General features: G+C 34.9%; 1 protein-coding gene across 1 annotated transcript; it reads left to right on the forward strand.

The window, feature by feature from the left end:
- The first annotated feature begins 348 nt into the window (after positions 1 to 348).
- On the forward strand, positions 349 to 9,453 carry LOC101252937 (ninja-family protein AFP1-like). The gene is made up of 3 exons (XM_026029752.2): positions 349 to 424; positions 711 to 948; positions 8,939 to 9,453. Exons 2-3 carry the CDS (start codon positions 717 to 719, stop codon positions 9,301 to 9,303), a joined length of 597 nt encoding a protein of 198 aa, XP_025885537.2. The 5' UTR covers positions 349 to 424; positions 711 to 716; the 3' UTR covers positions 9,304 to 9,453.
- The last annotated feature ends 2,421 nt before the right edge of the window (positions 9,454 to 11,874 follow it).

Genomic DNA, 11,874 nt, shown 5'->3' on the forward strand with positions numbered 1-11,874 from the left:
CTAGGGGTAAAGCAGGATGCAGCAAGTTCAAACTCATCCCGAAAACCTACAGAATAGAACCAACAACGCCATTAGTCCTTAAATGTATAGATTTTTCAAATTTAGCTTATATTTACAAAATTTCATGGTCAAATTGTGCATTAAATTTAATGATAGATAGTCGAAACTTTCACCGTAACATATCAACGAGCATTTAACATCAGATGCCCATTTTACCCCTTTGTTATTTGTTAATTACAAGGATGTACTTGTATATGTGATAAAATAATAAAGATTGTAAATGGTAAATTATTTCAAATTGTTTTCTTTACTTCAAGTATATAATCCTTCTTTCTTCCTCGGAAACTCCGCAAGAGGTCTATATTTTTCTTAGTTTCTTCCGCCTAGGTGCTTCTTCATTTTCACATTCGAGCAATTCTAATTAGTAAGTATTTTTCAGTTTCTTCTTTAAATTAAAACTTACTTTGATGTGTAAGTATGATGTTCAATTATTTTCCTCTTGTAACTAGGGATTTAGACATACGATGAGTTTGATTGGTATACTAATTTCATGGCTTGAGTTCTTCAATCAATAAAATTACAATGTATTTATGTGTAATTATTTTCTAGTTGATATGGTGCATATATATGGATTCTATTTTTTGTTTGCCTAAGATTAAACTTACAGATTTGATGTAATCGCATCTTATATATCTATTTCTATCTTGCAGTGATCTATGGCTGAACCAAAGGGTAAACTTTCTACCTATAGAAGTGCTAAACAAGAAATGGATCTAAATCTATCACCTGGTGGCTCTTATAATTGTGAAAAGCCTAAAGAAATTTCAATGCCCCAACCGTTTTCACAGATTATGGCATCAGCTGCCAGCAATCCTGCTTTTCAGCGGGCTATTGAGGTTATAAGATCTGATCTGCACAACAAGTTAGAAGAGACGTCTAAAATTCGTGGTATGTTGTATATCCCATTTTCTCTGTTTTGTTGATGTTAGATGATTTAGGTTGCCACATTGCTTTCATCTTGTTTACGCCTTCTTATGTTCTTTCCATTTTTAAAAAAACTTTCCCTATAGTTACTCTTCTTGTCTTAATCCCTTTAATCTTATTTTTTCAATGCTTTTATCTTGAACATAGTGAATGTAATTTAGTTTGTTAGAGGATTCATAAAAAACAAAGAACAAGGAAGAACAACAAAATTTAATGTGATTAAGATCAGAATGATCCTACTTCCACCAGAGGACAACTGCTTGTATATTAACAAACAAAGGGACGAGATCCCAAATACATCTAAGAGAATTGCTTTGTTAATTTTTTACTCTTATGATGTATTTCTCTAGGAGTTTCTGGATGGATTTTTACAACGGATAATGACCATCCTTTTATAAGAGGCCAAGCTTGAGCTCTAAGCAAGAAAAGAAGTACTAAATTTTTCCTCCACAATTTTTGGATTGCTCTCCAAGTTCAATTCCTAGCCAAGTAAATTGGTACATGAAATTTTATTCCATTGAGTTTGACCCCACAAAGACCAAACAACTCTTCTAATCTCCACCTTGGTGCATTTAGATATTTTGTATGAACAACTCTTGCCAAAACTTCTAAGATTACTTGGAAATCCCATTGTATGAAACAAGAAGAATTTAACCTTTGTTGAACAAATTAGCTCCACCTTGCAGTTGTTTTCCCAGAGTTACATCAGTTGATGCATACTCCCGCCAAGTCCTTGCAGTGTGCAAACTTGTCAAGCCAGACTATCTTGGTTAACATGTCTACAGAGTTATCGTCTATGATGACCTTTTCAGCCTTGATAGTTCCCACTTCAATGAGAATATCGAATGAAATGAAGTTTGACATCAATGTGTTTGGTGTGTTCATTAAATCTTTGATTTTTTAAAAAAATCAATATAACTTTGACTATCACATCATAGAGCTGATTCCAGTTGAACCAAACTCAATTCTGCCACCAAAACTTTTAACCAAATAGCTTCTTTCATTACCTCAGTTGTTGCCATATATTCTACCTATGTTGTAGACAAAGCGACAATCGACTGTATGTTTGATTTCCAACTAATGATACTGTCAGTGAGAGTTAGGATATATCAAGTAGTGTACCTTCTTCGATCACTTGCATAGACATAATCTACCAAATCGAGAACTAACATACGTTCACTTTTCCAAAAGGTTGGTCCAAGATAAGAAGCTCCTTTGAGATATCTCAATATCCCATTGGCAACTTCCCAATGCCTTTTCCTTAGATTTTCCATGTATCGTCTTACCACACTTACACATTGAGCACTAATAGGATGTGTGCATACCGTTTCATACATAATGCTACTATCTGCGCTAGCATAAGGAACATTTGATATATGCTCCACCCCATCCATAGACTAAGGAATTTGTAACTGTGAAAGCTTGAAATTAGAAACTAACAATGTACTTACAGGCTTGCTCATTTGCATATTGAATCTCTCAAGAACCCTTCTGATGTACCTCTTCTAAAAAAATGTACAATACCATCTTCTCTTGAAATATCCATTCCAAAAAAATTCTTTGCAGCTCCCAAATCCTTCATGTCAAATTCCTTGCTTAACAGTTTCTTAAAAATATTTATCTCTATGATGTTGTTAGCAGTAATAAGAATATCATCAACCTACAACAATGATAAATCATATAGTTACCAGACTGCACACCTAAAAAATGTATGTGTATTCATGGATACATCAAACTTCGTGTACCACTATCTATGGGATTTCTCAAACCATACAAGAAATTCATCAGTTGACATATATGATCTTTATTTCCATCAGCTAGGAAACCTTTAGGCTGGTCCAGACAAATTGTCTCTTCTAGATCACCATGTAAAAAAGATGTTTTGACACCAATGTTTTCAAATTCCAAATTAAATCGTGCAACCCATTCTAGTAGCACGTGGATTGGACTATGTTTCATGACTGGAGAAAAGATCTCATTATAGACAATTTCCTCCTTTTGAATGAAATATTGTGCAACAAATCTCGCCTTGAAGTTAGAATCTTCCACTTCTGGAATACCCTTTTTTTTATATAGACCTATTTGCATCAAATTGTCCTATTCCTCTTTGGCCTTTCAACTAAGACCCATATCTTCCATCATGTCGAGTCCTGATTTTGCAACATCCTTGCAAGAAGTTTCTTCAACATATGAGGAGGGCTCAAGATTCTTTATCTCTTCTTCTACAACTATGAATACATGTACAATCAAATTCGGTTTCTCTATAATACGTTCCAGTTTAATCAAATTCAGTTCAAATTCAAGATCCTTAATCTTTTCTACGCAATTTTTTTGGTTCATTGACAACAAGTTCATCAAGATCTACATCGTTTGACACATCAACTTTAGTCTCTCGATGCATTTACTTTGTAATGGCATGACCCAATTCCTCAAATCATGATAGCACCTACTATTACCCACTAGTAGATAAGTAAACTCATAACCTAGAAGAACAAGTAATAAGTATAAGGGAAGAAACAAACACGATTCAATGCTTTAAGCAACAAAACTAATAAGCGGAAGCAAACCAAAGCTATATACATAAAAGATCCCTTCGAGAACCTTAAAGTTACAAGTTCAAAGTTGCTCTAAAAAAAGTACAACTTCAAAAAGTTTACCTAGAGCAAATCTTGTCACAAAAATACAAAACACTAGCTATACAATATATTGAAGGAGACATGCAATTCAGAACGCCAAGTACTATCTCTCTCCTCCAATCGACAAAACTGCAAGCTCAAACAATCACCTGTGATAGGCTCTACAAGGTTTTGCATCACAAAACAGATGTAAAGTGCAGCATGAGTACCAAAACAATGGGTACTCAGTAGGCATCATATGGTGACCAAGTAAGAAAGCTAAAGACAATAAGAAAATATAGAATCTAGACACGGACAAAGGTCAAAGCGGAATTTAAAGAAAGCACATGGTTGTAACAGAAGTAAAAATTAAGTTCAACTAAACTAATCCTAACTGACCTCATAATCCCAAAAGGTATAATCGTGCATAACTTTAAGCAAAATCCAAATAGACCCCTATATGCCTGACAGGTACACAAAATAGCTGAAGTGCAATAGTGAAGTAATTGTGAATCAAGATACCACAAGTGTAACCCGAGTCTCGAACCCCAAGTAACAACCTCAAACCATAAGCACTTAATAAAGGGTCCACCTAGCTAGACATTAGACTCCCGAGGGCCACCACCCTATATAACAAGAGTAAACTCGAGGCTGCCTAACCATACAATAATTCCTAAGGGAATTAGCCCAGCTAACAAAAGTAACCCAGAGGCATTAATATGACTACCTGCCAAGCTAGCCAGTAAACTCATATGGGGTACTAACCCAACAAGCAAGAGTAAACTCGGAGGTCTAAAAAAGAAAATCAAAGAACCGGGTATTGTGAACTATTAATATTGTTGTGGAATGACGTCCATTCCCAAAAAATAAATATGAGACTACTGGCCGGAACCACTTCAATCGCAATTCATCTAGTGAAACACAAAAACCTCTGATATCACAATGTCCATAGAAATAGGGAGAGTAAATAGAAGCTCGACAAAGATGAGAAAATGTTGAAACTAATGCTCATTTTATGAGGCACAAGTATTTACACCAGTCTATAGGGAACTAGTTCGTTCGAAACCACATCGTAGAAGAAATAAGGCCTAAAGGAAACAAGTATCGCAAATCTATGGCTAACACTAGTCTAATCCTATATTAAGGTCAAAGATTCTCAATTACAGAACAATCAACAACATAAAGTCTCACCATGACATAAATATGATCACACAACCCCAACTAGCGTGGTACTAATATAAAAATAATATTGAAACAAGTCTAATTAGTTCAATTCAAGATGAATTTACATATTCGAGATCAATCTAACGATGGAAGGTCGTAACCTATTTTAGGCTTACTACATGCACTCCAAAAAACTTTTTAGAGGGTTTCCTTTCCAAACGATCTCAAAAAGCTACCACTTTAGATATGTAAAAAGGATAATAACATTAATAAGGTCATTTCAACACAAAACACACATCAATGAAGACGAACCAATTTTGGAGTCAAAATGGGATCATGCGACCTGTATGCATAATTCAGGTTTTAAAATATAAATAAAAACCACATAAAAAAACAATTCACATTTATAGAACAACAAGGGACACCAATAGTACATAAGCCAATGATAATACCTTTAACAAGATTTCCCCGATCGCACGCAAACATAGACCTACGCTTCTTGATCACCCATGTTTTGAATCACCCTATTTAAAGCTAAAATAAGAGAGGAATCACCAAAAAAACTTTGAACAAAAAGCTTAAATTTGTCTAAGTCTTTAAGAGATTGGATGAGGGTCGCTTATGCAAGTACTTACATCATTTACACAACCAAACAATAAGAGGCATGCCTCTCTTCGATGATACCTTGTTCAGTAAAGATAGACTTGATAAAGTAGCACCACGGTTGCAAAAACGACTAGGCCTGGGCTGGTTAAGCTTGCTAGTGTGAGCCCCTATCGCTTAAGCAGATCCATGGCCACTAAAGGGATTGTCGCCTAAATTGACTAGCTCACTAAAGATAAACCCTGTTCACTTTAGTGGAGGTCGCTTAAGTGAGACCAGGGTTTACTAAAGTGACAACACCAACATCAGACTTCAGAAATTTTTAGCTAAGTCCCTTGGGCTCTTCCCAGGGGCTCAAGATTAGTTAGGAACCCTGTGCATGATAAAAAGATATGCAACCTAATCAAATTTGACATTCTGGACTCAATAGACAAGTGTAATCTTCCATACGAGGCTATCTCGATTGAAAGTGGATCCCACACCAAACTCTATTATAAATTAAAATCCATAATGGGTTTGGAATTTGCCTGAGAGCATTGGGATCCATATGAAGGGTCGTTTTAGATCAAAATAAATCATGCTAACACAATTATCATCTATGTATGTTTACCAAGAATTTTATCAAGTTCAAACTTAGGCCATAACTTGAAAGTCAAATTGATAAATTTCACAAACTCGTGTCGAAAGCTTCGAGAGCCATGCCGACCATGTGACTAGCCTAAAATGACCCTTTTAAAGATGATGGAATTATTACAATTAGATTCCCTGATCATCTTCCTGAATCTTTGATCCAAAATGAGTGTTTAAGGTTCAAAAGATCTAAAACATAGAAATTCACATAAAAACCAAACAAACGACTAGGTGAACGAACTATCATTCCCAATATGTCATAAATTACTTGAAGTAGATATAGGAACACTTCAAAAGATGAACATAAGTCAGTACCACATAAATGACCTGGAGGTTCATTACAGGTAACCTCCAGTTATATGTTCACCTCCTCGATGTTCTTGTTTCTTGATAAATCCATAAAAAAAATTATGAGGATCAAGTTTAGAGGATTCATTAAAGGTAAATCTCTACTGACAAAAAATTTGAGTTTAGATAAACACCCAAAATTGTACCCTTTTACTCCATCTATATACCTTACCAATATGGCCTTCTTTGCCTTGGTTCAAGATTTCCTTCATAAACATGACAATAAGCTTGATACCAAAATATTCATAAGAATAAATAGTTCGAGGGTTCTTCTGGACATACCTTATAAGGAGCCTTAAAGTCAATCATGAGACAGGAGATTTATTGACAATATAAGAAGCAATGTGAACTACTTTAGCCCAATACACTTTGGATATTTTGTCTTGTAAAAGCATACAATGAGCCTTCTTAAGAAGAGCTCTACTCATACTCTCGACAACTTCATTTTTAATGGTGTGTGCCTTGCCGTCTTATGTCTTGCGATCCAGACCTTGTAGAAATCATTGAATTCTGCACTGTAAAACTCCAAGCCAATTATTTCTCTCGCATGCCATAATATTGACTTGTCATGGTCATACAACTGTACTATATATGCATTTACATAGCCAACAATTGTACTTCCTTCTAGTGTGTAGAGGCCATCCTCCAGCTTGGCTTTCAGCATGACTAAAGACCCGTAGTAACTTTCAGAGTTCCCCCTTCACTCATGTAGTTGTAGCCATGATTATCTAGAATACCCTACGGAGATTAATTTCTTCATCAGATTAGGAACATAATGGACTTTTGTAATAGTTCTCATGATTCCATCATCGCAGCGAACCCGAACTGAAATAATGCCAAATATTCTACAAGTTGCATTATTGCCCATTAATGCGGTTTCTCCACTAGTCCCATAGCTAATGAACCAATCTCTTCCAAATGTCATACGCAGAGTACAACCAGAGTTCTGATGATATGTTAGTATATATTCATGATCTATGTCTTTTATTTAGACTTTGAAATAGAGCAATATTTTTAAAAACACCCCTTCTTTTGACCACCCAACACTTTGCATTCTTCTTGTTCACACAAGAAGTTGATATGTATTTTGATTTGTTCCTTCTCTATTGGCTAGCATGGCCTCACACAAAGAGTCCACTAATATCGTCACGTTTGTCTCCTTCAAAATGCATGTGCAAATCACAAGAGTTAAGTACTTCTAACACTTGCTCAAGATTAATAGGATCTTTTCTATACATAATTGAATTTTAAATATCATGATATTTTAAATTCAATGAAAGTAGAAAAGTACATACAAGCGCCTCCTCATTCTTTTTAATTTTAGCAGTAAGTCCATCACAAGATTATTAAACACATATACATGGTCTTTTAACAAAGTACCTGGCTCCATCTTAAGTGTATGATGCCATTAAAATAACATCCTTGTTGTCGCCGAATGGTCTTGGTTAATCCCTTCCAATTTTTCTTAAAATTGTTTGATTGTCTCCTTGATACTCGTACTCACTTCACAAAGAACGTTAGGTGCAAGGAACGGTTGGATTGCACTCACTGTATCTCCTTCAATCTTTTCCTTTTAGAAATTTAATGTGTCATTCAAATACTTTCTGCAAATAGTATGGTTGAACCTTCCCTCCACAGTAACACCATCATCCAGGTATGGAAGTTGTTGGGCCCACTAAATTTACCAATTTAAAATTTCATGGAACTCATCCTTACTTTTTCTTCCTTTTGTACCACAAATTATTTGGAAATATAGAAATCAAAATAATTCTTTTCTAATGTGAAAGTTGAGATTGTGCTGCAACCGTAGAGCATAAACAGACAGAACCTTGGTTCTAATGCTAATTGTTAATAGAAATGTGAAGGATAAAAAATGAAGAAAGAAAAACACTATTTGACGTGGTTCGAATCAATGTGATTCTACAACCACTAGAGAACAATTGCTTATATTTTAATAAAGAAAGGAGAGAGATGCCAAATACATCTAAGAGAATTGCTCTCTTTATTCTCTACTCTCCTAATGCATTTGAATGTTAGTTTCTTGATGAATTTTAACAATGGACAATGACCACCGTTTTATAGGTGGCCAAACTCTGGCTCCAAGCAAGAAAAGAAATACAAAATTTGTCCACATATTTCAGCTTGTTCTCCAAGTTTAATTTTAAGCCAAGTAATTTGGAACATGAAATGTTCTTCCAGTTGATTTGACCCCACAAAGATTAAAAAAATAGTACTTTTTTCCTAAAAAAAATAGTACTTTTTCATATGTGTGATCTCTCTTAGGTAAGAAAGAAATATGTCGATCCACTAAAGATGAACAATCAAACTAGAATGATTTTTCAAGTATTTATGACATCTTATAATAATGATAATTAATTTCAAATAGTTACTAACTTTATTTAATTTCTTTTTCAATTTTCTTGCTGTATTAACTCAATAGTTGTTCCTTCAAAAACTATAGAGAGAAAAAAAACCAACTACTCTATCTTTTGTTCCTATCCCCTCAACCATGACTAAAAGTAAGGTAATTGTGCTTACATGCCCTTAAAATGTTATTTCAATTAACAAATCTCTCTTTTGTTCGAATTTATCAGTAAAAAAGGAATCTGCTACCAAATCCAATACGGAAAAAGGCAAGTCAATTGTATTTCCAGAAAGTAATGGTGAAAAACCATTGAAGAAAGTTAAGAATTCTCATTATGCTGTTACATCAATGGATACAAGCGAACTGCTGAGGATTATGCCTTCTGTGACAACTTCTGGTGGAATCATAAATGGAGAACTGACAGAAGGGTTCCTTTACAAGAATGGAAAAGGAAAGAAAACTTCAATAGTTTGCATTTGCCATGGGCAGTTCTTCTCACCAGCTGAATTTGTGAAGCATGGCAGTGGAAAAGAGGTTGATAACCCGATGGAATTTATTAACATAGTTGATGATGCATCAATTGGCAATGCTTGACTTCTTATATGTTATAAATTGTTGAAATGCAACTTCAAACTTTAGTTTTTTTTTCCGTTTCATGTGGTAGACAATTCTTCGGTTTTTCAAACTGAACTTGCAAATGAGGTTTGACATTGCAAGGAATTATTATAGATATAATCATCATTGATGCACAAGTATCCTTCTAGTCGCTTATGATTTTAGCAAATGTTGATACATAAAATGGGAAAATATAGAACCTTACATCAATATATACATTAATTAGTTTAGCTTAGCATCCCCTAACTTTCGTTAATGTATTTAAAGTATAATAACTTAGAAATAATGACCTCCTGAGTTCGATATTGTTTAAAAAACAAAACATATTTAGTTATACTGAGCAAAAGAGGTATTTTTTTTCAACGCAGTCGATTGTTTATTAAAAAGTTGGTAGGAGATTGATTTTCTTTAATATAACAAATCTAGAAACTATTTTCCATTTCATGAGTACTACCTTGGTGTTACCCTCCTCTCCCCAACCTCAAGCGGTGGGAGAGACTGGAAACAGATGCACAACAATGAAGTATATACAGAAAGCATAAGGAACTGAAGAGAGTCAATACGCTCAAATTTTCAGAGCTCTTTTCTGATTATTTTAGTACTCTGTGGCTGCAAATTTTTATAAGCACAAATAGTTAACAACATTAAGCAAAAAAACTGGAAGCAGTAATTTATATTAACCCTAAATATAGGAACCAAATCCATGATAAAGTACTCTCCTAACGACTAGGACAAAGCTGGAAAATAGGACTTTATTTACTAACATTCTTCCTTAAACTGAAAGCTCACAGGCTTCAGGTTAATGTTAGCTACTTGAACTCTTCCATTATGTCAATACCCATCAACCTCCTCAACTTTTGGAAAGGGACAAATCTGAGAGGTTTGGTAAAAATGTCCGCCAACTGATCTTCACTTCGGCAGTAGTGCATGAGCTCTATTGTCCCTTCGTTATTGAGATCTTGTAGGAAATAATATTCACATCAATATGGTTGATTCTTCCATGGTTCACATGATTCTTGGACAGATTGATGGTAGAATAATTATCGCAAAATATTGTAGTGGCTCTTCCCCTCTTGAACTGCAACTATTCAAGGACTCTCCTAAGCTAAAAAGCTTGACGTGCAAAAACTATAGCATCAATAAATTCTGCTTTTATACTTGATAATGTGACAATTTTTTGCTTTTTGGGGACCACGATACAACCCTTTCCCTAGCAGAAAGGCATAACCTGAAGTACTCTTTCCATCGTCTTGATTTCCTGCATAGTGGCTGTCAGTAAAAGCCAGTCAAATCTGAAATTTCTCCCTTCCTATAGAAAATTCCAAAATCCTTGGTTCCTTGCAAGTAACAAGAATTCTCTTTGCAGCTAAGAGGTGCATTTCAGTTGGACAGCCCATATATCTACTTACAAGACTAACAACGTACATATATAATGTCTGGTCTTGTAGAAGTTGGATGCATTAAACTACCCACAATTTGTTTGTAAAATGTGCTGTCTACCTTCTTTTCGCTCCCAACTTTGTTTAGTTTTAAGCCAAACTCAGCTGGAATGTTGGTTCAATTGCAAATCTGCATCTTAAAGTGTTTAAAATTTCTTCACATACTTCTTTTAAGAAACAAATATCTCATCATCAGATTGCACCACTTCTAAACCAAGAAAATAATGCATCTTTCCAAGATCAGACATCTCGAATTCATTCATCATACACTTCTCAAAATTCAGCAAACATGACACTTCTATTCCCCATGAATATAAGATCATCAACATATAAGCACACGATGAGCATTTTCCATTCTCCCCAATTTTCACAAAAAGTGTGTGCTCGTATGTACGCCTTTGAAACCATTTTCTGAAGATAAGCCTCCATACGGCTATACCAAGCCCCCGGGGCTTGTTTAGTCCATAACGAGTTTTCTTTAATCGATAAACCTTCTGTTCATTATCAATCTTAACATAACTAGGGGATGGTTCGATAAATACCTCTTCCACCGAGTATTCATGTCGGAAAGCGGATTTGACATCCAACTGGAAGATAGACCACACATTTTGTGCCTCCAAGGCAATTAGCATTCTGATAGTGTCATACCTTGCAACTGGAGCAAAAACTTAAGTATAATCAACACGTACTCCTGCTTGTATCCCTTAGCCACCAATCACGTCTTATACTTATTATTTTCACCATTTACTTTCAGCTTCGTCTTATAGACCCATTTGACACCAATGATTTTTTTTCTCAAGAAGATCAACAAGCTCCCAAGTATCATTTCTTTCAATAAATTCAATTTCAGCATCCGTAGCATTTCTTTATTTTTCTTCTCTAACAGTGCACTCAAAAGTTATCAGGTCACAATCTGCAAACAATGCAAAATGAGTAATTGCATCATCATTTACATTAATTCCTTTTACATTATAGTCCCCCATCGACATGGGCTTTCTGCGAGCACGACGAACAGACTAAGTTGCTGCATCATTTTCTTCTAAAGTAGGTGGTAATGTTTCAGAAGTTGGTGAAATTTCATCAAAAGTTTATAGAGTTTCATCAACTATTG

The sequence above is a fragment of the Solanum lycopersicum genome, chromosome 2, assembly GCF_036512215.1.
Source record: "Solanum lycopersicum chromosome 2, SLM_r2.1".
NCBI classification, from domain to species: Eukaryota; Viridiplantae; Streptophyta; class Magnoliopsida; order Solanales; family Solanaceae; genus Solanum; species Solanum lycopersicum.